At 41.9% G+C, this 23,354-nt stretch overlaps 1 protein-coding gene across 1 annotated transcript in view; it reads right to left on the bottom strand.

Moving 5' to 3' along the window:
- Positions 1–11,895: 11,895 nt before the first annotated feature.
- The window catches only part of zbbx (zinc finger, B-box domain containing), a 49,139-nt gene continuing 37,680 nt past the window's right edge, over positions 11,896–23,354 (bottom strand). Inside the window, exons 16-20 of the mRNA XM_062385290.1 lie at positions 21,806–21,974; positions 17,655–17,819; positions 15,020–15,295; positions 14,758–14,836; positions 11,896–12,162 (exon numbers count right to left, since the gene is read on the bottom strand). Coding sequence (XP_062241274.1) covers positions 12,084–12,162; positions 14,758–14,836; positions 15,020–15,295; positions 17,655–17,819; positions 21,806–21,974 — 768 coding nt within the window. The 3' untranslated portion in view covers positions 11,896–12,083. The remainder of the gene's footprint in view (positions 12,163–14,757; positions 14,837–15,019; positions 15,296–17,654; positions 17,820–21,805; positions 21,975–23,354) is intronic.

Below are 23,354 nucleotides of genomic sequence, written 5' to 3'. Positions count from 1 at the left end.
TGTTTCTCAATCAAGAAGGAAGAGAGAGACAGAAGACAGGGAGAAAGAGAGAGGTGTGAAGAGTGGATGAGACAGGAGGGAGGCAAACGATGAGCTGACATATTCCCCGTGTTATTCATTAGTGTCTTACAGGCTGCTGTTATTTATGATTCACAGTCCGTAACGTTCCCCCATCCCAACCACATCCGACACACAAACACTCGCACAAACGCACAACAAAACAAGCTAAGGCTCACGGCCACGTCTCCATCACTCTCCACTCTCCTCTGCTCTCTAGCCATTTGTGCTCTTGAAAAAAAAAGATCTTCCTTCTGTCGTTAATGCAACTCCTCTGCCAGTTCACTCCTCATGTTATTCTGGCCGTATGTGTGTGACGGTGTGTGTGTGCGTGTGTGTGTGTGTTCGTGTGTGTTCCAGATGTTCGGTTGAGAGAGACTGGTTTTGATTTTTGTGAATTTACTGAAGTTTCTGGAAGTTTATTCAAAGTATAAGATGAGGAACATTCAGACTGTGACAGAAATATGAAGTTAAATGATTCAGGGGCAAAACTCTGGAAAGTATGTGTACTTGATTACATTGAATCTGATTCAATCTTATTTGAGACAGTGAGTCTTTCTTTCTATTTAGTCCTTACTAACTTCCTTCTTGTCTTTAATCCTTCCTTCTTATTCACATTACACACACACACAAACTTGAGTTCCCACCAAAATCTCTACTCTGCCACCCAGTTGTGTTATAGGACCAGTAAACGTGACCTTCGTTATGTAGCAGCTAGGATCGCTGAGTTGGATTTCAACCTATGGTTCATCCCTCTGCCAGTGTCCTTGTTGTGTAGCATCATCCTGGTAGAGCTGACCCTCCCGCTCCCAGATGTTACAGTAGATATAATTGAAATAGAAGGAGGACACTCTGAAGATGCTGTCGAAGTGGAAGCACCGACATAGGGGAAGAGGCAGGTTGGAGCCGCACTGGCAGCAGCCTCTGAGGTCTGGTGGACTGCAGGTCGGCCTCATGTGGCCTGATCAGAGGGGGCTGCTTCCTCTTCCCCCAGCTCGACCAGGAAGTGGGAGAGGCTCGTTTTATGAATGTGTGATGCGCTTGCATTCGGACGCTATATACATATATAAAAGGGCCTGCTACTAACCGCCCTCCCTGACGTATTTTAAATGATTTGCGCATATTTGGCATGATGGCAACTCTACAGGCTGGTTTGTTTTTGAGAAAGAGCTCAAACAGCCTGGTTCAAGAAGTACAAAAATAAAAAAATATATATTGTACAGTGGCCGAGAGCTCAAGCCGCTGATTCTCATATATTTCCCACATTAGCATCTTTTCACCTTAGTGGAGATGAACAGGAACCAAACATGGAGGTGAATGTGTCTGCAGCCTCTAAAGAGCTCCATGCTCCCTTTATGATTACGACAGACATTTAAACATGACTCTTTAGAGAGGTGATTTATTTCATGTTTTAATTCACATTACAACACTTTGGAAAAAGTTAATCAGGGCACATTTCAGTAAATCAATTAAAAAGACCAGGTAAAACACAAGTTAGGTTCTTGGCCGTTTTCCATCTCCTGCATGCCCTCTTTTTCCTCAGTGGGCAGCTTTCGTCCAACACTGGCGCCTCCTCTGCGCGCCTCTTACTCCCTCGGGTTAGGCACCCGGTAAGGGTCAGCTCTTCTGTGAAGCTCACGTTTGTCTTCTTTTTAGACGGGTTGCCATCGCCTGTGGGATCATCCCTCTTTCGCTTCTTCTGTGGGATTACTGGGCCTTCCGATGGAAGTCTGCGCAAAACACAAGAATATTTACCAAATTTACCGTGTCCACCGTCAGAGCTCTGATCCTGGCGGATGTCCATCATGTCCTGAGACCTATTCGCCCTGGAAGACAAAATGAAACATCTTAGCCAAACACCTTAATCTCCTTATATCTCATATATGTTTGGCCTATATCTATCAGCACAGACGTACACAGAGCCTCTCGGCACACACTTACTAGGAGCTGTTTTGGAATCGACCCTTAAAGTGGCTCATCGTCATGAACTGACTCTCGAGAATTTGCCTGGGGTTAATCCTTTCAGACGGGTTCATCTTTAGCATGTCAGTCAGGAGGTCCAGAAAGCACTCCAGGTCCTGTATTTCAGGAAGAGTCATCTGTAACAAGATGAGGAAAAACACTGTTTGTTAAAGATATCTTGTGCTGTTATCAATTCATCCAGGCTGTTGATCGAACTAGAATAGATAGTTTGCTCCGAAGGCAGTGGATGGCACAAGGGAACGAAACACAGACCGAAGGAAAGACACCTAACTAGGCAGCTATAAACACAGCCCAGTGATGGGAAACTTTCTTACCATGAATTATCTTGAAATCTAGAACTTTGGCCAGAACCAGCCTGAAGGGAATTGTTTATGCTGCCGTGGCCTCCAAGTTTTACGCATTTGCTTAAGCTGAGAAGAAAACACAACGTTGTGAGAGTTAGCTCACATCAAGTTTGCTAACTACTCATTGTTGCTCAGGATCATCAGGTGCTTTTCTATTACGGAAGAAGTGTCTCTAGTTTGTTTCATTAATAAAATAGTAGAAATCATTGAACTTCTACTGGAAACTCTCTCACTATTTAAACAAGTGTGTGGATTTAAAAGAACAAAAGAGTCACAGTGTGTATGTAGTGTTTTCATTGCAGCATGTGTGATAATGACCAACTCATCCTCATTCCAGGCCGTGAACAACGGAATGCCCATATACAGCTGGCCAATAATGCAGCCTAGAGACCAGACGTCGATGGCCTCGTCCAAAGGAGCGTCCCTCAGAATCCCAGGAAATCTTAGAAGAAGAAGAGAAACACATTCAATATAATTTATTAGAGCAAACACAGCTGTCCCAAGAATACAGATGTGCGGTCAGTTACTTACCTGTAAAACGAGTCCGGCTGGACCTCACCTATCTGCTCCTCAGGAGTGGTGCAGGCTGAGCCAAAACCTATGATTTTCACTTTCAGCGGCTGGATGACGTGATCCACTATCATAATTCTGTGTGCCGTCAAATCTGAATGAATGATCCCTGAACTTTCCAGGAATTCCAAGGATGTCGCCAGCTGAAATCATGAATAACACATGAGCTCCAGAGTTCATCTCCTCAACATATACACATGTTCGATGATGGTAGCAGAAACAGAAACAACCATTAGTCCGATATTCTAAAGTCGTAGAGTTGACTACAGGAACAAGATAGTTTGGAGATAGACGAACATACAGAGCACGAGTGGTTGTACAAACTAAATATGAAACTGAAGGTTTCCATGTATCCACCACAAGTCTCACTCTAGTTTATAAAGGATATTATGTAACTTAACATAGTGCAAACATCTTTCATTAGTTGCTACTGAAACAAAAACACCTGGAGTTTGAGAGGGAAGATGCATTTTGACGGGAGTTACAACTTGGATTTGACAAAAACTCTAACAAACTAATCTTAGAGACAAAATGGACCTTTCACACGACAAAGCAGTTAGTTTAAGAACTTCAGTTTAAACAACAAACCTGTTGTAGAATGGGGCGGATCTGCTCCAGCCGGAGATTCGGGCTGCTCTGCATGAATTTGTGCAGATCTATATCCAGGTGCTCAAACACGAGGCAGTGATGTCCCTTGTGGGTGAAGGATTCATACAGTGGGGCGATGTTATACTTCCCTGAGAGAAGCTCCTTCATTTTTTTTAGGATGGCCTCCTCTTTCTCAGCAGACCTAAAGTGGGCCGGGATGCTGAACATTTTTATAGCCACCGTTTCATTGTTGCTCAAATTCATGCACTGGAAAACTTTTCCATGTGAGCCAGAGTAAAGCTGCTTCAACACCTTGTATTGTGTAGTGGGGGAGCTTATCAGGTATCCTACACTGATTTCCATCACACATTTTTGAGACATGATGGAAAAAATTCTCCTGTTGATTTCTCAGATCTGTGGGGAGAATGAATAGGAAGGAATTCACACACAGACAGTTCACATGTAAGTAGCAGAAACGTTTACAGACACTTCATCGAGCTCAGGCATTTGAAAATAAAACTACTGCCTCTATCAAAGGTCCATTACAGACCAATAAATATTGTGTACTAATACTACTCCTATGACTCTATGGACATATTTACTGTACACAATCAAAAATGAGGCCACTCTGTATACTTAGTCAAATATATTTGAAGATAAAACTACAAATGACACATAAAACTCTTTTGTCAACCTTTTACTCCCACCAAGCTCAAATTATAACATAGTTTGTTATAACATTTAATTAGCTTAATTCAACAAGTGGAAAATATTCAACTCACCAGAAGGTTGATTCAGGGAAGGTGAAGTTTGTTGAGGCAAGAAGGTTTAATACTCTCACTGTGCCTATGATCTAGAATTATCTTATCCATTTCTATCATGTAGATTTGATGAATTAGATCAATGTCATATTAGTCACATTTGATATGAAATACATCATAGCTGTCTTGATTGTCTTGAATGTTTTTAAAGAAATCTTATTTAAATATCATGATTTAAACAGTAGGTGGCGGTCATTCACCTGGACGAGGGTTGCCAACCTCCACCAAACGAAACGAAGAAGAAGAAGCTCCTGGTTTGTGACAGAAACGCATAACACAAGACTCCACATAAACTCAGCCTGTGCCAATCAAAGTGTTTTATCTGTTCATACAGTGAAAGCTATACTTCTGACATACACAGTCTACACACTTAGTTACCACTTTATTAGGTACCGCTCAGAGTACTGCAGTTTAATATTGCAGTTTAGCCATTGCAAGGTTTTTTCTGGAGGAAGAAAGAACAACATGTTTTGACTTTTGTTTAAATACGTTCAAGTATGAGCCACAGTCAAACAGGTCGAAACAAACTGTAGAGCACAGTGACAGTTATTGATAGATGAGATAACAAAGGATTATTAAAATAAATAAAAAATAATGCCAAAAATGTATCTGAAGGATAATTGTTAGATTGAGGGACTACTTGATTTTTTGATTTAAAATCAATTGCCTTGACTGGCTTTTTTTACCTCATAAAGAAAAACACAAATATACCCAGAATGAAAACTGCTAGTGTAAATTTCTCCATGGCATTAGGAACTTCTTGACGTTTATTTTCAGTCGTCACTTTATCGCAGAACCACTCGTACCTTCTGGACGATTTAAGCTGATTACACGATTTTCCACATGCTGACAATTATTTAAACTTGACAACAAAAGGTTCAGGTTGGAGCTAAATTAGTGTTTGTGAGTGTGAGTCGCCAATGTGTGAACTTTTCAAAGACATGGAGAAATTTTGTTGCTAGACCTGCTCTGACCAGATGTCTAGCAGCAAAATATTTAAACAAATACAGCCAATCAGAGCCGAACGGACGTATTAGGTGTATGTAGCTGTAGGTGTGTGTAGGCGTAGGTGTAGTTGTAGTTGTCAATATTGTTGAATCTGTTCCAGGGCCACAAACACACACACAAATATACACACACACACATCAGTAAGATAAAAATCAGGACATTGTGTCGGGTTGTAGATCATCTGGGTGTGTGTCTATAAAACCGGTTTTCAGAGTGGGAGGGAGGTGAAAATACATAAACCTAACTTTGTTATTTCCTTTGTTATCAAGAGGAAATCATGAATTGTGTGTCTGTGTGTGTGTGTGTGTATAGATGTTAAAAGTTTTTCCCAGACTCAGAACCTCATAAACCTCCCAAGAACAAACAGAGTGAGGTCATATCAAACAGTCGATTGTTGAGAATCTCTCGAATCAAAAATATCATCATGTTCACATTCATCACAATCGTCCAGAAATTCAGTGAAAAACTAAGGTGTGGAGGGGGGGGGGGGGGGGGGGGTCTTTTTTTTCACACACACACACACTCTTCTTGCCTGGCATGGCACATTGTTCTTTTCTCCCAAGACCAGACATTTTACTTCCAGCCTTCACCCTCATTACCCGGCTTGACCGACCAATCACCTCGGGAGCTGCACTGATAAAACGCAATGGCCCAAACCTGCCTTCCTGCCCCCCCCCCCCAGAGACCCTCACCTGCCATACCTGGCCCCTCCCTCATCCACCACCTGCAGTACTCTGCTGCACATGGATGCCTCCGCTCCATTAACCATTAAAAACGGACCGCCAAATCCCACGTGCAAAGAGGAGGAGGAGGGGGTCGGTGGTGGTGGTGGTGGTGGTGGTGGTGGGTTCTCATTAAACACTTTGAGCCCCCGACAGAATCAATTACAGTGATGTATTGATTTACCAGCAGGTCTCGGTGGCTCAGCCGGGGCGCTGGGACCTGCCACCAAACATGAGGCAGAGGGGGGACAAATGGAGGGATTAAAAGGAAAAGGGAACAGAGAGGAGGAAACATGAAAGGACGTGAATGGAGGGAGATGTAAGTGAAGGAGAAATGAGGGAGAGGAGAGAGGGAATTGAGGAAGAGGAGTGTGAAGGTGAAAGAAAAAAAAGGGAAGGAGTGAGGAAGATACAGCTGAAGGAGGATTGATGGAATAAGAAGAAGAGGTGGAGAACCGAGAGAGAGAGAGAGAGGGAGGGAGAGAAATGTAGACATGACAAAAGAAGCAGGGGAAAATATGAGCAGAAAAATACTTTCTTTATCAAAGTAGATAGAGGTCTACCTCCCTGCCCCATTTCTTTCATGTCCAACGTTCACCTTTCTATAATTTCCATCCTCTACCTCCTCAACCTTTCCGCGCTTTATATTTTCTCGCTGCATCTTCCTCTCTCATCCCCTCCATTATTACTCTCCCTGCCTGAACATTCAGGGCACACCGTACTTCCATCTCCATTGTACGGGGTCATCTAAGAACAGACGTGATAATGACCTTGAATGTAGTAATACAGTTTTGAACAGTCATATGGAGCTAAGTTTAGTTAATTTAATATAATAAATTCGCAGAAAGAGGGTGGTCCAAAATAGACAGTAAAGTAGTAATGAGTAGCATGCAATACTTATTAAAAAGTAATATCACAGAATAGATTTAGTAAGGCGACACTATGTAACTATTAGTGAGCAACAGCGCCCTCTGCAGCCACACACGGTGTGTCCGAGCGATTCAGTGGTTTTTATGTTGAGAAATAACTGTGTGGATGTTCCTCATGGTCCTCGGCTTCCTGAAACAGACGAGCCGCTGCTGTAACAAAGACACCAAACTCTGTTTAGAATAAGTCATATCTTAAACATTTAAAACATAATTTCCGCGGAATTTGGAATTTATAAGACATGTCCTTTCTACTATTTTTGAGCTCGTCTTTTGTGTATTTTTTATAGTCACATTTATACATAATGCACAAACAAGACTTCACGTTATTACCTCTCGCTCTATTTGCCTGCAATGTCCTCCCACACCTGTGTTCCGCCTGGCTGCTCGCTCTACTCACAGCCCGGGTGTGTAATGGTGTAGACACGGAGCTGCAGCAGCCGCACAAACTAAGCAGCTAAGAGGCTTTTTATGTTTCACACTGACAGCCCTCTCCTGTAATGAGGCAGCACGGCTCCAACAGACAGCACGGGACGTGATTAGATGATATACATCCACAGCAAATACCTGCAGCCCGGCAACCATAGAAGGAAAAGGAGCCGGTCATTCATACGGTGGAGATGTTGCTGGTAGGCGCAGGTAAAACCCATGTTTCACCTGGCCAGGGGGGACCGATGGTGTCATGCTTCACTAACGGCGAGTTGTTATGCTGCGTTCCAGACAACTCGGGTGTCGGATATTCGTTATTTCCAAGCGTTCCAATGCACGGGGATTGCCCAATGTCAAACGTAGACAAACATGGCTGACCGTGAGAAGCTGGGGTTTATTTGGCTTGTGATGGGGGTGAGAACACGTGCACATGCAGTCGTACGGAGGGTGGACGGGCCTCAGAGCCACAGCCACAGTCAAACTGCTTCTCCATGAAGTAAGGGTTGAGAATGAATTAATTTTTTTAAGCTAATGTACATACAGGATTTTTGCTGTTGTGTGTTTGTACCCTTGTGGTCTAATGTAGCTAAATGATATATAATGTAATGATACATTTTCAGAACTCTGACTTTGAGAGGTGTTCAATTGCTCTTTTTCCAGTAGGAGGTCGGAGAATTCCAGCATCCACGTGGTCTGGAATGCAGCAGTAGGTTCAGGGGCAGCAGAGACGAGCTGCACCTACACACGAACATTCAGTAAAACTACAAGTGAGAGACGCTTTGATGTCGTGATAATACAACATGAGACAAGGTTTTTGGCATATTTATTTTCTTCTCATGATTTCCTCATGTTTCTTCATCTTAAAAAGCTCAAAGTCCGACCGGAGCATTTCATAATTCACTTTGTCCGATTAAAATAAATTGCTTTTTCATCTCTACGCTTCTCTGTAAATATCTTCTTTTTTTTCTCGAGGAGTGCAGCCCACTTCTTTTTGCATCAATTAATCAGAATCATGTTCCTGTCTGTGCAGATGTTGTTTGAACACAGCTGAATCAAATCAAAGTGCATATGAAGCAGTCAGATCCCTTTTCTCTCCAGACAGCAGCCTCCAACACCAACAACAGCCATTCTTACGTGAGCTCCTACCTGTGCAGCGGTGGTGAGGTCACACTCTGTCCAGTCCTTGATTGTTCATGTCTCTTTAGTCCACATGGGGCAATATGTATGTTTGTTTTAAGTTTCCCACGTTTTAGATATTGTTGCGTGACGTCCATGACGGCACCGTCCGGAAACTCCGTCCTCCACGTGTGTGCTATTTCCTCTCCTCCAGACGGGCTGGTTTGCTTGTTTACGCTGACTTTCAGCTTCCTAACTGGAAGCTTTCCGGAAAAGTTCCCACCTCAGGAGGCTCAGGTGGAGACAGCGAGCGCTCCTGAGCAAAAGACCCAATGAGGAGTGTCGAGCAGGTGCAGAATGAGCCCTGATTGGTTAATACCTTTGTTAATTACGATCACCTGCAGACAGACATTTGTACTGTCCAATGAGAGCAGATGATTGGCTGTGTAAAGGAGTGACAGCCTTCCAAATTACAGGTGGAGTTGAGTAAGAATATGACGAGCAACACTCTAATGAATCATGTTAAGTTTTAAGTGATATAATAAAAACATCTTATAAGTACCAAAATGCTTCGCTGTGTTTTCGGTGTTGCAGAATTTGAGTATTTGGATTTATCATGGAGAGGATGGAGGACTGGATGGAGGATGTAGGGGAGATGTGGTGACTTTCATGTTTCTCTTACGAAACTGTCTCCTGCTTATTGTCAAATATAATCTTAATCAGACCAGGACACAAAAGTACTTTTCTGAGCCACACGAGAACTGAAGGACACGTGGATGTGTAATGTACAAGCATTTTGACTTTTAGATCTTCGGTCATTTGGGCATGTCAAATGGGCAAACATTAAATATTAAAAGGTATGAATTTTTAACAGAATGTAAATCTACCTGCATGGGACATATCAGTTCCTTTAGATGCTGTTTTACTCCTTGATGTGTTCAATACAACACACGGTCTTTGACACGTGGGCTGCAGCACAAGTTTACTGTATTTCAGCTTCAATACTTACAATATTTAAAAGCAGGGCTGGGGAATGTGAACAGGCCATTTCGTTTGTCATAACATCCCTCTTAGGCCATAATCATTTACTGAACACATATATCAGACTAACCTGTCTAATCCAATGGCTGAATCTGCTTCTCTGTGTCTGATGATGATGATGATGATGATCCTCGCATCGTTTTTTTGTCAAATCAATATGCTCAACCAAATTCTCACCTGTGGTAGTGTCATGCATGGCAGCGATTCCTCTGATTAACCCAACCCTGCAGTGACATCACACACACAGTACTTGCTAAAGATGATTCAGAAACTGTGATTATTGAATAAAAAGTCAACACTGACTTGAATTACCAGACGGATGACTTATTTAACCAATAACCCACCACAGTGTCACCAGTGAGTGTGATACAGACAGCAGTTATATTTCCTCCATAATATATTTAATAATACATTTTTTTTTTCAGTTAAAGGAACAAATAAAAGACACAAGACGACACATTTGCCATGAAATACCCACAGAGGATTTCCCTTGTGAGTTCACAAAAAGCCTAATAATTTAATAATATATATGAATATAATCCCTTTCTACATTAGGAGCGCCCTTTCTTCTACTTTACCTATTTCGTGGATGCCGCCTCAGTCCCTTGCGGCTCACTGCGGGAGACTTATGAGAGTCTGCGAACAAGTGAGTCCTCTCGGAGCATTCTGTGTGAGGAAGAAATTGGATGGGTTCTCAACAGAAAACAAGTGAACATGCGGCCCAGCGGCAGAACAAAATGTTTCTTATGTGCAACTCACAGTCACAGAAAAAAGGCCAAATCCCAAGAAAAAACAAGTAATATTGGTAAAATCCCAGCGGCTCGTGGGGAGAAAAGGGAAACCATATGCTTGTATTTGATTTTCCAGTAATATCCACTGTGACGTGTTGGGAAACTTATACAATATGTCTTCCCGAGTTAACTTTTCAGATTCAAAACAGTCACGAAATTTGCTCAGAGAGACACAAAGTTTCGAAACAAAGCATATTTGAACTCCGGTTCTGGAGAAGGGTCAGTTAATTGTTCAGCTAAATGTCAACTCTTCCAGTTTCTTTGCTTTTCTGACCCCATCAACAACATCACACTCAACAGCAAAGTCTAACAAAGGTCAGCTCTCCTTTCACGATTCTTTCCCCCCGTCCTTGTCCACGTGAGAGGGGGAGACAGAGGGGGGGGGGGGATCTCAGAGATGTTTAAACCCGGCCTAGCGGTTCGATATCCATCAGATTTATTTATCTCTCTCTCTCTCTCTCTCTCTCAGTCTCTCTGTGATTGCTGTTGGATCACGGGGCTTTTGGAGTCCGCTCCTCGCGATTAACGTCGGGGCATATAAAACACCCTTATATCCCTCCACAGTGAGTGAAGTAAACAGCACGGTCACATCAAGGCATAGTCACACACACAACTGCTTGCAGTGCGCAAATTAAGCTTAATCTTCAATTTAATCACGGCCTCTCTGACGTTTCTCTACCTTCAGAGAGTTTGTGTGTGTTTGAGTGTAACACGGCTGTGACTCTTCTCTCATGTGTACTTTTTTGTCCTTGTTTGATCCCCACATGATGCACATGGTTGCAGATAACACAGCGAGTGACGGGCTGTGAACTCAGCTGAGGACAGTTGCAGATATGAAAGGTAAAGACGGGCTGTGGGGAGTCACGCAAAACAGGAGTGCTGAGAAAATAATATACAAAATATACACACTCACGCAGACCTACTGTGCGTGTACACAATCCTGACAGAGGTGAGAAACCAGTTCCAGCACCTGGTGTTTATCTTCCCCAAGTCCTGCACACACGTACGGAGAGATAGCACCCTCTCTTACAAACATAATTTATCACCTGCAGGAGACTCCCGCATAGGGGTGGGTGTGTGTGTGTGTGTGTGTGTGTGTGTGTGTGTGTGTGTGTGTGTGTGTGTGTGTGTGTGTGTGTGTGTGTGTGTGTGTGTGTGTGTGTGTGTGTGTGTGTGTGTCTGTGGCAGTCTGACCCGATCCAGTGCCACTCAAACCTTATTAAGGACCAAACTGGTGACAACATTCTTCTTAACCCCTGCAGTTAAAATCGGCACCAGAGCCGACTGCGTCTGTCTTGTAATGCTCACACGTCTCACATTGTTTGTTTTGTACCTTCAGCTAATCCATGCACAGGCCGCTTTTTTTACGCACTGTAAATATGGTGAATGTTAAATATGGAAACATTCAGAGTGATAAATCCCAACACAAAACAAACCTTGTTTAATCAATTCATGACAATTTTTTCAAAGGATAACATTTTCATTTATTTGCACTCGAAAAAAATTCTGCACAGTTATAGACACTTACAACAACCTTGACACCTCAACAATTACACAATTTAAATTATATTCAATTTGCTCACTTTACTCTCTTACAATACAGGTTATATATGTGTGTATATATATATATATGTGTGTGTTTGTGTGTGTGAGAGTGTGTGTTTGTCTGCTTTTGTGAGCAAATATGTCAGGGGAGTAATAGGACGCTCTGCCGGTCTCTCTTTGCAGCCTCCTCCACCTCCCTTTGTGCGTCGCTGACTCTGTCCCTGCAAAACCAAAGCCACCAATCATAGTCAGAACATCAAACACACAAAGCACTTTAATACCAACCCATGATTAAAAGACAAATGTGCTCAAGCACTTTAGAACCGTGTCAGACGCAGACACCAAACACAGAAACATGAATCAAAATCAGACACAATGTCCAATGTCAGGTCAACCTTTCAGCTGGAGGTGGATTCAGGGTTGTGCTTTGAAAGCTTTTCATTCAATCTGAATCCAAACAGTTCCCTTAGATTCAATCAAACTGCATCAGATTACACTCAAAGATCTCAGTTCAATAAATACACCAGAATTCTTTCATCAAGACCATTGAATTTTTCCCTGGAAAATATGTGAGATTATCATCTATCTTTTTCTTTCATCCTTGCACCAACTTTCAAGAAAATTGGTTGTGCAGTTTTTTGCATTAATCCTCCTTACACGCAGGCAAACAACACTGAAACATAACTACCTCTGCTGAGCTGATTATTAAATTAATTCAGTAAACATAAACAAATAAATGGGTAAATATACCCCAAGTGTCTCAGTTAATTACAGTCAAGCTCAACTACCACATTTAAGCTTATTACAGTTTAAGGCTCAGTTTGAGATTATTGGAAATCCTGTGCTGTGTAGACTGCGCATGATCAAATCAGGGCCACGCCCCAAATCTGAATTTGATACTGCAGTGTAAGTATGCACTGAATGAGGGGTGGATGAAAGATATGACTGATGCAGCACTAAAGCTCATCCAGGCAGCTTGAAGCAGCTGACTGGGACTGATGGGTCGTACATCTGGATATGAAATGACAACGTACAGTACAGGTGCTGATAGACAAACACATCAGACACATGCTGCATTGAAACACTGTCCCAGAATTATCTTGTGTGATATAAGGAGGGGGTTGGGGGGGGGTATGGGGCTTTAGAGCGTACATGTCTTACTGCTATAATATTCACTAAAGTAAATATGAATATATTTCATAGGTTCCAGAGATATAAAACCACTCCTTTTTTTTATGGTAGACTGTTATTCTGTATAACTCTTGGGCACCAGAGACCAGAGCACAATGGAACTTCAATATTATACATCTACTCTGTGATGTAAGTGCAGTCACCACAGTCTGAGAGCAGCCTGGTGACTGTGAGGACGATAACACTGAGGTGTCCTATCAGTAGAGTGACACTATATTAAAGTAACAGTTTTTTAGTTAAAGCAGGGTTTACGTTTATAAAAGGAAAGTGAAAAAGGTGAAGGTCCAGACTCATGGATCAGTGGATCCAATTCCAAAATTTGATCCCTGTATTGATGAGTAAATAACTACAGCCATGATATTAATATTGGACATATCTGAGGAGCTTTTCATCTTTGTACTGAATCTGGTAACAATCTCCACAATCTTGAAGGCGATGACAAAGATCAAAATGAAACTGTTGAAGTAATGACATACAAAAACAAAACATGATACCTGCACAGGTATGACAAACTGGTCTGGGTAAGTGTAACTGGGTGATGTGTGTGTGTGTGTGTTTGAAGGATGGAAGGAGCTATTTAGAGAGCCCTCTGTGTAGTATGTGGTAATCCGGTTATTACACATCTCAATGTGATATTCACAGTGCTCTGCTCAGCACAAGGCCTCTAGCACAGATTATGCCCATTACACGCACACACACAAACCGTCAACAAAGCGCAGCTCGACACACTCCGTTTCTGATATGTGAGAAAAACACACCGACAGGCCGTCTCTCTCCATCTCACACACACACATTAAGCAGCACATTAGGGCCCCCGATACCCAACATGTCGTCAGAGTTAGAGTCGTTCTGCTGGCTAACGATTCATTACACACTCCACATATCCGACAGAGAGCGGGATCGACGGAGCACAAAAAAGAGGGATTACCCCCCATCGTGACCGTTGGTATGGTGGAGGAGAGAAGGGATGTGTACAGGGCAATGGATTACATGCCTCTCATGGAGAAAGGAAGTAGCAGAGAGTTTGAAAACAGGAAGTCCCCATGCTACAGTCAGATCCTCCCTGGGGGAAGAGTGAATTTGTCTTTGAGGATATCAAATGGGAAAGGAAATTGAAACAGTAACCAGAGTTGTAGCTCTTATTCTAAAGCTTAAGACTGTGACATATTTAAGCAACACTATGAAACTTTTTGCCTTAAAATAGCCTCTTCAAAATTGAGTTTGAGGGCTCACTGACCTGGAATAAAGACAATGGAGCAGCTCTCTTCTCACTCCTCATCGTGAACATCTGGTCTTGATCTGTGTAACTTTGGTGAGCGGGTACGATCTCCAGTGCATAACTGACAGATTATCAAATCTTAAGCTTCTTTCAGACAGGCATCGAAGTCCAAACATTTTCGTGAAATTTCCCGAAGGGAGAATGCAAAGTTGCTTTGGACATTTTCCAATTTCCATTGTCCAAGTAGGAAGTTCCAGAAAACTTCTAGGTGAGCCCATCAAAGTACAGTAATACCATTCAGACTTGAGTTTACCCTTTAGCATGAGGTAATGTATATGATGTGGGTTGAGCAACCACAATGTAAAGATGGGAGTGGGTTTGTTGTGTGCGTGTGTGTTTTACCCACCGTGTCAGTCTATGATTCTGATGCTGAGATTGTCTTTCACTGTTTACTGCAGCAAATAATGAAGCCTGTGTCCCTGTTTCTGAAATAGACAAGAAAGGAGAGCAACGCTTATGACCCTTATTTTAAAATCATTATCACCACAATGCTTCCGTGTTTGATTGTCATTATAAAATGCAAAGTAAGGTGTTCATTCATTAAATCGCACTATGGTGGTGTGATTTCATGCTTGACTTCCATCTCTGCTGTTTGTTTGCGTCTGTACCTTTGAGGTCTTGCTCGAGGCCGTGGAGCGTGTGTGCAGTTGTGTCTGTGTGCAGGTCAGGGTCCTCACAACCTGTCTGGTCCAGTCTACAGATGTCCATGATCTCTTGGGCTGCCTGAGACAATGGGCCCCATTCTGAGGCCGACGTGGGACGAAACCGGCAGGCAGGGCGAGGAGGAGACGGAGACTGAGAGGAGGAGGGGAACACAGGTGGCCGGGGAGGACTCGGGGTCGTCGTTGTTGGGTGAGACAGAGGTGGAGTGGAACTTTTTGACGCTAAATAAAAATGAAAAAGAAGCCAGACATATGTAATGACATGGGTGGATAAATGTATCAGGGCCCAGAGGGATAGACGGAAGGATGTAAAAATGGATATGACGACATGCGGTGAAGTGAAAACAGCCACAGAGAGCTGTGAGAAACAGATAAGATGAGAGGTAGACAGGAGAGGGTTCAGAGAACGCAGGTGAGAGACAGAAACGATCACCCCAGTTAGTGGAATGGGTGGTGTCTCATCCCACTGTACTGTGAGCTACATCAAATTGAATCAGATTGAACATCCATCCCCACCTGCTCACTGTAAATTACATCGCGGCCCCCGTTGAGAATCTATGATGGTGTGGGTGTGTACATGTGCGTGAACAGCACACTGATTCCTCTGTTGCGTGCTGTCGAACCAGTTTCAGCTCCAGCATGAAGTCTTTCATTCTTTCAATCTAGCATTGTCTCTTTACCTCTCCCTACCTCCCTCCCTCCCTCCCACCTCACTCTCCCCATGCCTGGTACAGAAACTCCGCTTAGCACTGTCAAACCAAGCAGCATGTGGAATGATAAATGCGGTATCAGTGCTGCTAACACGTTAACTCACAAATACACAAACCCGTATATTTAATCGGCCTCCATTTCATGGCAAATAGGACATATATATAGATTTAATGTCCTGAAAGACCTGACATTTTAAATGGATTCATTATAAAAGGGGAAGATTAAAATTAGATTTCTCTCAAATGGCTCCTCAAGGAAAGTCAGATTTCAATCTTTCACCATTTGCATGTTCTGTAAGTGCAATATATTTATAGCTTCAGGACATATGGATCCTTTTCAAGTGATAAATGATTATATAATGTGAGTTTTAGCAGCACCCATGATTTGGTGTATGATAGCTAGAATGATGATGTTTAAAAACCAAGTGCTGTAAATCTGAAAAGGAGTTCCACCCTGACAAAAATGCTCGGGAGCAGAAAGCTATTTCAAGATGTTCATTAATAGCACAAGGGAGTCAGAACACATATGTTTTGGTGAGAAGCATTCTTTAGAGCACTGTCACAGTGAACACACTGCAGCTGCACAAACACACACACAACTTGCCAAAACGTCTGTGCACAGGTTCCCTCGAGGAACTAAAAATACTGAAAACATGTTGAGGTCTCTTTCTGACACTTAAAAAGCTCTTCCTTATAGTCATACAGAGTATATACAGTATAAATGTATGTAAAAGTAATCGCCGTGAGACAAGAGCTCAGGCATCTGTACTTTTTTCTACTTCAGTCAAAGATTTCTCTGAACAGGGATCTGCTCCTAACAAAACTAGTTCCCTCCAAACAGTTTACTTGAGCAGCAAAGTTCAACACAACAATACGAGCAACCTATAGCAGAAGAGCACAACATTTGTGTTTTCAATTCCTGACCTTCAGTTGTTATTTTATGACATTACCCTACTGTACAACAATTAATGGCGGCTTATATAGCAAAAAAATTATATACGACATTGAATGATTGAAAATTACATCCACCATTAAACGATAAGGTAATCATCGTGCTGTTTTATATTAAATGTTTGTCTAGTTTAACTATACACATTCTTCATTGGATTCAGGTTGTTGAAAATTAACTGATGCATTTGAGAATATTTCAATCAGTTCAAATCAATCATGTTCTGTTAGCTAATAGTGGAGTCCCAGAATCCAACCTATGAGCTGTAAATGAGCATAATAGATCCTCATTAAATATCTTGGAAAGGTTCTGAGCTCTGCTGGCGCTTTAACAGATTTTGAAATTAGTGTTAAGTAACTTAACAAAACCTCAAGTCATGTTGGGAGTTCAACTACAAATAAACATAATAGGGAGAGGAAAAGGAAGGATTTCGAGGATTGTGCCTCAAAAGAGTAAGAAAAAGATTTATGAAGAAAACAGAAGAGCTAAAAAGTGTAAAAATAAAAGTAGAGGATTGAAATTTCCACATTTAAACATGTATGTTTACAGTGAAATACGGGATGAGGGAAAGAGGAAGGGAATTTATTAACGGTGGGTTGCTAAGATACATCTCTGAATAAAACTCATATACAAATTATTGTTATTTTGTGTGTGTGTGTGTGTGTGTGTGTGTGTGTTTGAGAGCGCTACAGTATAATCTCTTTAAGAAACCTGAATGTTCTGTGCCTAGCCCTAGACAGTGAGTAGCTATGAGCAGAATTGAGATGTTAATTGTTAGGTATTAATTGTGTAGGAAATGGAGTTCTGTATGTATGAGAGTAAATTGTTTAAAAGTTTAAACTCAGTCTGCCTGATCTTTTACACAAACAAACACACAAACACACACAAGCGTGCATGTGAGAGAACACACACATACACTTACCAGATGTTCCTAGTTCATATGCTGATATTTCTCCTCTCCTGGAAGTCGTGCTTGAGCAGATTTTAATTCCAGTTGGCTGCGTGTTGCTGTCCTCCATCATTCTGCAAACAAGCTGTCTCTCAGTGTTGGTACGGAGGCGACTGCTCGGTCCACAGGACTCTGTTCCTAAAAGAAGGAGAGATATAGAAAGAGAATCTAATTAAACAAAGAACAGCCATCATTCCACTACCGGTCAGATGAATCCAGTTGTTACTGTAACGTAAATTCTGTCAGAGGATGTACGATGTATACAAATTATATATATACACTGCGTAATGTCTAAGTGTACAGGAAAGAAAGAAATGAAAAAGATTAAAATTGAAATGATGGAATCTTAAATCTCTCTCAAAAAAACGTTTCTCTGCTTCTACATTTGCCTCATATTTATTATTTAAAATAAATTATTGGGAGCCAAACAGTGTGAAGAACTTTTATTTTGTTCTGTCTGGAATACGAATAGAACACTATACTGAAAGTATGTCCCATCACTGCTGCAGAAGTTCTCATAAATATGTTGCTCTTGTACTTTGCTTTGAGTTCACTCTTCTGTTCAACTCATCGCATCCAGCTCAGTGAGGTTTTAATCTATAGACTCTGCTGCTCTTCTATCATATAAAGCCACATTCAAGTTCTTTTTTCTTATGTTTTGAGTTATTATTTTGCTGTAGGATGAACCCCCTCATCTACAAGTCTGACTCCCTTTGTTACTTGTCTTTTGCTCACTATTCGGATATTCTTATACCATACTAGCTCTTGCAGTACAATGTTGTGCTGAAGATGCAAAAACAGTTGCTTTACGTTTGTTTCAACTCCATCTTAGTGCAGACAGAGTGTTTGTCAAGAAAGTTCAGGCAACTTTAGGAATTGTTTGCATTAACTTTCAAGATTGTATTACTTTTAATGCTGCAGGAAATCTGTGTTTACTTGGTTAACTATGTTAATTGTTAATCTGTTGTACATCATTTTTCAGCTTTAGTGTGACCTGAATCTTTTTTTCCCTATTTGCGCATTCAACTTTCTGTCCCTGTTTAAAAGGTTAATGGTCTTTTGGAATCTTGATGACCACTCAGAGGGCTTTACAGTAACAATCAACAATTCACACACACATTCATACAGAGCATCTGTGCAGCCCTTTCTCCATTATACATCACTCGCATTCGGCCGTCAGGGGAGAGTTAGGGCGCTGTGGCACACGGAATGGGTCTTCTGGAACTGACCCTCTGCTTAGTGAATGACCCGCTCTACCTCTGAGCTGCAGCTGCCCAAAAGCCTTTAAAAGCTTCCCATCACTTACCCCACTTTCAAATTCTTTCATTGCCCTTCACATGCCCAAGGAAACATTTGGAGAAACTGCAATCCAGATAAATATCATCCAAAGATAACGACCATGCAATGTGAGGCTGCTATCAGTTGAACCTGTAGCTAGCAAATGGAAACAGCAAAGTATGCAATTTACAACCTATCTGCATCTGTTAGAATTTATAATACGTGCGACTCAAGTCGCAGAACACATTAAGCAAACAAAAAGCCCCAATGGTAACAGTCCTTAAACGCTGCAGGTAGTTGAGTGGATGATAGCTTGAATGAGGAAGTGGTGCGGGTAAGAGTGGACGGGTAAAGCAGGAACGCAGGAGGTCATGCCCCCAACCAGCTGAACCCACTGGGGGCACGGTCACACATACGGAAATCTGAAGCAAATATCGTTGGGAAAAGCCACACTGCAAATGTGTTTCTCCACAGGAAGCAAAGGTTTTGTTTTCCCCGCTCGCTTGCGCTGATTGGAAGTGAATCAGGGGGCTATAATTTGCTACTGCTTGATTCACTTATATGTGACCAGGCCCTGTCAGGAGAATAGAAGCAGAGCGGCACAAGGAAACCACACAAACCATCCGATAACCAGAAAGTTAATCAGCCATACGGATGGAAACACTTTTTGATTAAGCTTTCAATTATAGAATATTGTTTTATTTTATTTTCATGGCTGTTTATTGTATTAAATCAATGATTTCATCCTTAAATTAAATGTAATAATTTATATTTGGTTCAATAAAACAGATGCAGCATCTGTAGCAAGGCAATATTGCTAACAAGTGTGTTCAGCTAATGCTGACAGCTGCAATGCAATCACTGCTGTTTTCTACTGTCGACCCAGTGGTTAGCCAATCAATTAATAATATCGACTGGATGGAGAGTCCACTAACTAGTTTGAATCAGCTGAAATGAGGAGAGGAGGAGAGAAGGGAGGAAGAAAGAAGGGGGGAGGAGAGGAGCCAGTTTTCCAGATTCTCAATTCATGAACAGAAAACTGAGAGGTTTGAAGTTATATTTTGGAAAAAAAAATAATTTGAAAATACAAGAGATAGATACCACTGGAATTCTGTCAGTCTGCTCGTCTGTCTTTTTCTCATCTTGGCTTTTGTTTTTGTCAGGGTGGCTGTCTACTTGTCTTTTCATTAATCTGTCTGCCTTGCACCACATCATACAGCTTGTGTGACTGCCAGTATCCTTTTTTTCTCTCTCTCTCTCTCTCTCTCTCTCTCTCTCTCTCTCTCTAACTGGATGCACACAAGACAGAAACTGCACACTAACAACCTCATTTTCCAACTGACCAGGTGACAGGGAGGACAAAGAGGTGTAGAGGGAGAGCAGGAGACATATTAAAACCTTTTGGACCTCAGCCCTGCCTGCAAAGAAAAAGTGAAGAGACAGATGGAGGGATGGAGGGAAATAAACGAATGTGGAGTGTTGTCAAGGTGATATTCCTCCTCTCTAACCTTTCTCTCTCATTAACTTTGGTGCTTTAACGATGGTGGCAGAGACAGTGCAAGGTTTTGACGAGCGGCTGGCTGCATAGAGCATTGGACAGTGGTGGTACATTTGTGTGAGTCTCAAGCTCGACGTCATTCATTTAACACAGTCTTGACAATGGCACAGAGAAGAGCTGAGCTTTTAGACCCGATTTTGGCAGAAGAAATGATAAAAGTATGAAAAGGAAATGTTTCCTGAATCCAAAAAGCAACCTTTGTTTTATTGCATTTAACAACGCCTTGGACGAGAGTACAAGGTATAATGAGCACTGTGTGGCTGGACAAATTACAGCATCTGATTGGATCTGATTGGATCCAGATATTATTACTTTAACTCTGATGCAATTTGGAGGCGCGGGCTCGACTACCATCAGCCGTGCTGCACAGTGTGCACACCTCACAGACAAGGTCAATTTATAAATCATTAGCCTTAAAAAATTATTCTGAATGCCCGGGCTGCAGTCAGAAATGGGATATTTATCATACACCTCAGGGCACTTTCCTCAACAGGCTATTCGGTCGAACAGACACATTGAATGTCAGATGATTTTAAAACCATCTTGTTACAACAGTCTTTGTCTGGTGTAGTTCAAGGTTAAATTTGGCATCGAAAAGAATGAGAAAAATATATTTTAGTGTGAAATAAATTTTCTATGCAGGTGCCTGAAGGTAAGGGGCAATGATGATAAAACAAAAGTAGCATGAATCATGACAATACAAAAACCTCCCAATAGATGTGCAGTGGACTGGGCTCTGGATACTGTAGAGTCTGTGTGAAGGATTCAAGCTGCACTACCTTCACCTTTAAGGAAGAAACAAGACCTACTGTTTAAGAAATTAGAGGCACTAAATACTACATATAAAGATGCAAAGACACACACATTTACAGGCACGCACACACACACACTGAGAATGAAAAGGAGTCTTTGCGACGCTCCCCTTGGACCCACCGGTAGTAAATTATCCTTGTTGTCCCCCATCTCTCGTTTACCACTGTGCAGCCAACACTCCTCTGGGTTTAAAACTCATTTTCATCCCTCTTGTAAGCTCAACGTTTTTACGTATTTGTTCTAAATCCTATTATGAGGCCTTTGTGATATGAATAACACTTGCAAATTGGAAAGTATCTCCCGGCAAAAGTTGGACACAGAGGTAATCTTTGCAATCTAATCTCCTGAAGCATGGAGAGGCAGCTACGCAATTTTCTGATGCAGTGTGTTGGAAAAACATGAGAAGAAGAAAACAGTTGGTGTGTAAAAGTTCCCGCAAATGTACAAAAACAAATACTTTGCGTCTTTAACGTACCTTTTGTGTCTGAGTCATTTGGTGGAGTTTGGCGTGTTCGCTGTGCGTCGCAGCTTGTGTGTTCTGGTGTGTTGGAGAGACTAGAACTCAAATCCACACTGAGAGGAGAAAACCTCTCAAGATCATAAGACTGCTCTGATCCAGACCCAGCACTCCAGTTGTGCATCACCTAAGAGGAAAAGGAAACAGATGGGAGGAAGAAAGGAGTGTGTGTTATCAAAGGGAATAAGTGGAGGGAGTGCCACAGAAAGACGAGAAATTTAAATGAGAAATATATTATATAGGGTAGAGGACATAAAGAGAGAGGAAGAGACATTCAAATAGAGTGAAGAAGGGGGAATAAGTAATTAATATGGTGTTCTCATGGCTTGGGTTCAAGTTTAAAGGACAAAGTGAAATTCAATATCAATTCCACTTAAATTTCGGCAGGTAGGTGTGTTAAAACTTGTGTGTTTTTCATTTTTTGACTGTGTAAATGCATTTTAATAAGCCTCTCTCTTTCATTGGAGTTTATTCCCTTCCCTCCCTGTTTCCTTTGTTTCCACTTGATGAATTGATTTTTAATTAACCCCTGGGGCTGCCGGGAGCATCTCACAACGCCCTGGTGGGCCAGCCGCTCTTCCCACGCAAGTGTCCTCCTGTGAGACGGCTGTAAAATGAGGAAACTCTGTTTAGTTAAGATTAGAATCTGATGCATTCGCATGCCAGCCACAGCGCTGCTAAAGAGAGAGAGAGAAAGAGAGAGAGCTGCAGATGGGCCAGGAAATAATAGGAGGGAAGGCATGAGGGAATCGTGTTGGTTAGAGTGAGGAGAGAGCGAGCTGAGAATGACAAGGGGAGGAAGACAGGGTGAATGAAAGAAGAGTGGCATAACAATGACATAGCGAGAGACCTTGCTGACCGAACTGTCTGGTGAAAGGGAGAAAGAAAAAGAATGGGGAACGGCAAATAGACAAAAAGAATTATGAAAAATAGAGACAGAGATCCCATAAGAAGGAGAAGAGAGGCTATCGGGTCGAAAGACAGACAGACGGAGGGCTAAAGATGGAAAGAAATTACCTAATCATTATCTAATCGTATTAGCAGCAGTTTGATTTAGGTCCATAGGCCACAGATAACCACCATCTTCACAATCATGAACCTCATATTGCTCAAGCATTTTAATAAGGCTCTACCCCCATCGCCAACTGCCCTCCACCTCCTCCTATGTTTTTCATCCCTCTGTCACAGTATATAAAGCATTCCTACAATTAAATGGCTGACAGATCATTCAGGAACATTCCAGAGGTGTTTTTTTTTAATCCACTGTTTCTTTTCTCTTCCCTTGGCAGCACACCACAGCCCCTAGGTGTCTCGGATTCAATAGATTAAAAAATGTTAAGCATTTAGTGCGACACAAATCTTATCTAATATATCAGGTCAGCAACAATGACAAACTGTATGTCGCTAAATCTGCTCATTCTACGCAGTAATTATTCCCACTGTATTGATGTGAGCCTAAAACTTCTACAACTCCTAAAAGTTGCCCATTTATATATTTTATTATTCA

This window comes from Platichthys flesus, chromosome 4 (genome assembly GCF_949316205.1).
Source record: "Platichthys flesus chromosome 4, fPlaFle2.1, whole genome shotgun sequence".
NCBI classification, from domain to species: domain Eukaryota; kingdom Metazoa; phylum Chordata; class Actinopteri; order Pleuronectiformes; family Pleuronectidae; genus Platichthys; species Platichthys flesus.
Note: the sequence above shows the minus strand (reverse complement) of the source record. Positions and strands in the feature narration are given on the sequence as shown.